We start from the raw sequence: 4,393 nt of genomic DNA on the forward strand, positions 1-4,393 counted from the left end.
CAGCGTAGCATCTTCTGCCTTCCACTGCGAGGTAACAGTTTTGATCTGTGTGTAGAACTGAATGCCCTGTGATGGAAAGAATAGCAAAATACTTCAGACTAAACAATGACTCAAGATTAGTCATCTTTTTAATACCCTCTCAAAATGACAATGACATCACATGAGAAATGGCAGGTGGCTGACAAACTTAAGCTGGCGGGAGCAATAAACCACTTGCTTCAAAACATGTCAGTCACTGTTTTATGACAAACTACAGCTGATGAAATTTTATACCGAAACTAATTTTACAGCCAAACTCCTGAGACAAAACATTCAGATGTTAAACCAAATGGACCATGCCTGTGACCTGATTTTAAACTGTAGCTGGTTCATTTGGGGAAGTCATGACATTTTTTTGCTCCTTGGTAGAATTAAAACAGCAATTTTTAAAATGTCTTTCAAGTTAGTCATTTTTTAATTAACTGTAAATGAATTGAGTATCTTCATTTCTGTATTTTATTGGAAAAACTGTATTGGTGCCAAGTGTTCTACTTTTCCAAAGCATTTAGCAACACCTCGTTTAATATGGTTAAATTTAAAGGTGGGGTAAACGATTTTTCAAAAACGCTTTAGAAAACCGATTCGGGCCGACTAGCAAAACAAACTTGTAGCCAATCAGCAGTAAGGGGCGTGTCTACTCATGATGTGGAGGAGAGAGTTCAGTGCACAGGACGGACATTAGCCGAGCGACAGAAAAAGAGATGGCGGATAAAAAAACAAAAGAGGAAAACGTCTGTGGAATCAAAAACGCTTTAGAAAACCGATTCGGGCCGACTAGCAAAACAAACTTGTAGCCAATCAGCAGTAAGGGGCGTGTCTACTCATGATGTGGAGGAGAGAGTTCAGTGCACAGGACGGACATTAGCCGAGCGACAGAAAAAGAGATGGCGGATAAAAAAACAAAAGAGGAAAACGTCTGTGGAACAAAAGAAGGCTTATGGCAAGAAGTAGGACCCGTGTAAATATTGGATCAGCTTTCCAGCGCTGGAGCGAAATCAAGGAGCAGAAGGCCTGCGATCTGATGCTGAGGTTGCTTTATTTCTTCTCGATAGGTGAGTAACACTGCACCGTAACAGCTAAAGTCTGTCTTATACACTGGACGCGACAAATCGACCATTTAAAATTTGTAGCAAGCTACAGATAGTAGAAGTTGTAGCACTCAAACTTTTTACGGACTTAATACAGCTTGTCAACACAAACTAAATTTAGTGTTGAATGTGGAGTCATTTTCTGAAACACAAACTTCGGCTATTTCAGGGTAAGAATGGCAAACCATTTGACAAATGTGTCATACAGTGGTCTAGAGCAACACATGCTACATTTGTTACATTTTTTTTCCAACTTATTGAACAGTGGAAGAAAAAAAAATAATTTTTGGAATTACTTAACTACATATGACAGTATGTTTGAAAATATCCATCTGTACAGTAGTTAAAAGTATTGTTGACGATTTTGGGGGCCAGGGTGAAATTTAATTGATACTTAACGTCCCATTGTTGGCATGGTAACGGCGGGGGACTTCAGCGTAGCATCTTCTGCCTTCCACTGCGAGGTAACAGTTTTGATCTGTGTGTAGAACTGAATGCCCTGTGATGGAAAGAATAGCAAAATACTTCAGACTAAACAATGACTCAAGATTAGTCATCTTTTTAATACCCTCTCAAAATGACAATGACATCACATGAGAAATGGCAGGTGGCTGACAAACTTAAGCTGGCGGGAGCAATAAACCACTTGCTTCAAAACATGTCAGTCACTGTTTTATGACAAACTACAGCTGATGAAATTTTATACCGAAACTAATTTTACAGCCAAACTCCTGAGACAAATCATTCAGATGTTAAACCAAATGGACCATGCCTGTGACCTGATTTTAAACTGTAGCTGGTTCATTTGGGGAAGTCATGACATTTTTTTGCTCCTTGGTAGAATTAAAACAGCAATTTTTAAAATGTCTTTCAAGTTAGTCATTTTTTAATTAACTGTAAATGAATTGAGTATCTTCATTTCTGTATTTTATTGGAAAAACTGTATTGGTGCCAAGTGTTCTACTTTTCCAAAGCATTTAGCAACACCTCGTTTAATATGGTTAAATTTAAAGGTGGGGTAAACGATTTTTCAAAAACGCTTTAGAAAACCGATTCGGGCCGACTAGCAAAACAAACTTGTAGCCAATCAGCAGTAAGGGGCGTGTCTACTCATGATGTGGAGGAGAGAGTTCAGTGCACAGGACGGACATTAGCCGAGCGACAGAAAAAGAGATGGCGGATAAAAAAACAAAAGAGGAAAACGTCTGTGGAACAAAAGAAGGCTTATGGCAAGAAGTAGGACCCGTGTAAATATTGGATCAGCTTTCCAGCGCTGGAGCGAAATCAAGGAGCAGAAGGCCTGCGATCTGATGCTGAGGTTGCTTTATTTCTTCTCGATAGGTGAGTAACACTGCACCGTAACAGCTAAAGTCTGTCTTATACACTGGACGCGACAAATCGACCATTTAAAATTTGTGGGTGTAACATTGGTTTTGCTTTGTTTCACAGAACTAATCGTTGCCTGGGTTACGTACATATGTGTGGGGCAGAGCAAAATAGGGGCGAGACCCTTTTGGGGTAAGGGTGTGTTTGTTTTGGTGATTTCAAATGTCAACATTGGCTACCAGAAATCGCTTACCCCACCTTTAAAGCCTAAATCTACATAGTTTTTGCTCATTTAAAGTGTTGTCACTGCTAACGAAATTCATTGTTTACAATTTTCATTAACAATTTTTAGCACTTAGTTCCCTTGTTGTACCATTTACAATGTCCAAATTAATAACCCTTTCCACGCCATTGACAGAATTTTCCATCATTTATGAGACGATGCTTCCCTGCCATTGATGGAATGTTCTGGCTTTCCATGTTTTCACTGTTATACGGTAGGAGGCGCTATTAGACATCTTATGAAAGAGTATAGAATCCCCGGATCAAAACACGACGAAGAAGCAGCAGAAACAAGAGATTGCATATTTAAGCAGATGCTTATGTAAAATTAAACAATCATCAGACATGAAACAGAATATAATTCAAAACTGCCTAATGTTACTAAATGAAATGTCGACCCAGGAAGTGGTTCATGCAAACTTTGGAGGAGTTGATGGAAGCGATCTATTCCATCTATGTTTTAATCATTGTTCTGAATACGATCCAGACAAAAAAAATGTTGTTCAAAATGTTGCTTTTTTTATGAAACTTGCCCACATTCAAGTGTTCATAAAATGCATTGTAGCGTCTGGACCAATCAAACACACAATTTTTCATTTGATTTAACAAATCAGTTCTTCATTAGATTAACAAATCGCCACAGTCCCCTCACCTAATAAACTGGATGCCAGGATGTCTGCAAATGACACCAAACCATGGCAACCCTGACACCAGATACTTTTACGACCTCATGGAATGTGAGCAGGGAAAAGCACTGTCTTTTCATAAGGAAAATCCCCAAGGCACAGTAGGAATGGACTTTTCTACTAATTAATTCATAGGAAAACTTTAATTTGAATGAACACACATAGCCTTCAGGTCCTTGGGTATATTATTGCTGTCTTGTATATTATCTGTTGTATTGTAGACTATTTTATGCATGTTTAGGATAGAACCACTCATCCATGTAACCTTACATATAACGTGTTTGGTCTCGATTCATTCGTATTCGGATGATCTAATTGAGATTGTATATTGTATGTTTACACCTACGCAACATATTAGTGTTCTAAGAGTTTTTAGTAATTTTGATCCAAGCTACATTTGCAAATTACCATGCCCTCAAACAAAGGGTCGTAAACCCTCCAGCAATTGCAACCTCCCGCTTGGAATTTCTGCCTTTCTCATTGGACTCTTCCGAGACCTTAAAGGCCCCGCTCCAGGGACCCGCTTAGGTTCGGTGGTTCGGTTAGATTCTAAGATGAAGACATGAGCTAGAATGCTTCTGTAACCCCCTAAGTACGTCCCAGGCTTCGGCCTTGTCTTTTCCATCCAACAAGATTCTGACTCAAACTGGTTCTTTTTCATCAACCAACTTCAGCAAAGATCACTGGGACTTTCAGATTGCATCAAGCCTTTCTTTCAGACAGACGAGACTTGCCATTATCCAAACTTAGTCTTATTAATTGATACATTAGGTATCATTTTCACCTTGTTACAAAGGTGTGTTTGAACTAAGAATCTGACTTTTCCCTCAGGTGTAAATCTGCTGAATATGCAAATGGTTCCATAATTTCATTCCTTATTTCTCTTCTCTGTACTGAGTGAAGCTTTAACCCTTTCCTATACCAACTGTATGCGTATATGTGTATGTTAGACCAGTTTATGTGTTTATGTAG

At 38.9% G+C, this 4,393-nt stretch overlaps 1 protein-coding gene across 1 annotated transcript in view; it reads right to left on the bottom strand.

Moving 5' to 3' along the window:
- Positions 1–1,408: 1,408 nt before the first annotated feature.
- Positions 1,409–4,393, bottom strand: part of LOC107559872 (methylmalonate-semialdehyde dehydrogenase [acylating], mitochondrial-like) — a 17,385-nt gene continuing 14,400 nt past the window's right edge. The window contains exon 10 of the mRNA XM_016243891.1: positions 1,409–1,626. Within this exon, the coding sequence (XP_016099377.1) occupies positions 1,522–1,626 (105 nt within the window). The 3' untranslated portion in view covers positions 1,409–1,521. The remainder of the gene's footprint in view (positions 1,627–4,393) is intronic.

Source organism: Sinocyclocheilus grahami, unplaced genomic scaffold (genome assembly GCF_001515645.1).
Source record: "Sinocyclocheilus grahami isolate Dianchi unplaced genomic scaffold, SAMN03320097.WGS_v1.1 scaffold704.1, whole genome shotgun sequence".
Taxonomy (NCBI): Eukaryota; Metazoa; Chordata; class Actinopteri; order Cypriniformes; family Cyprinidae; genus Sinocyclocheilus; species Sinocyclocheilus grahami.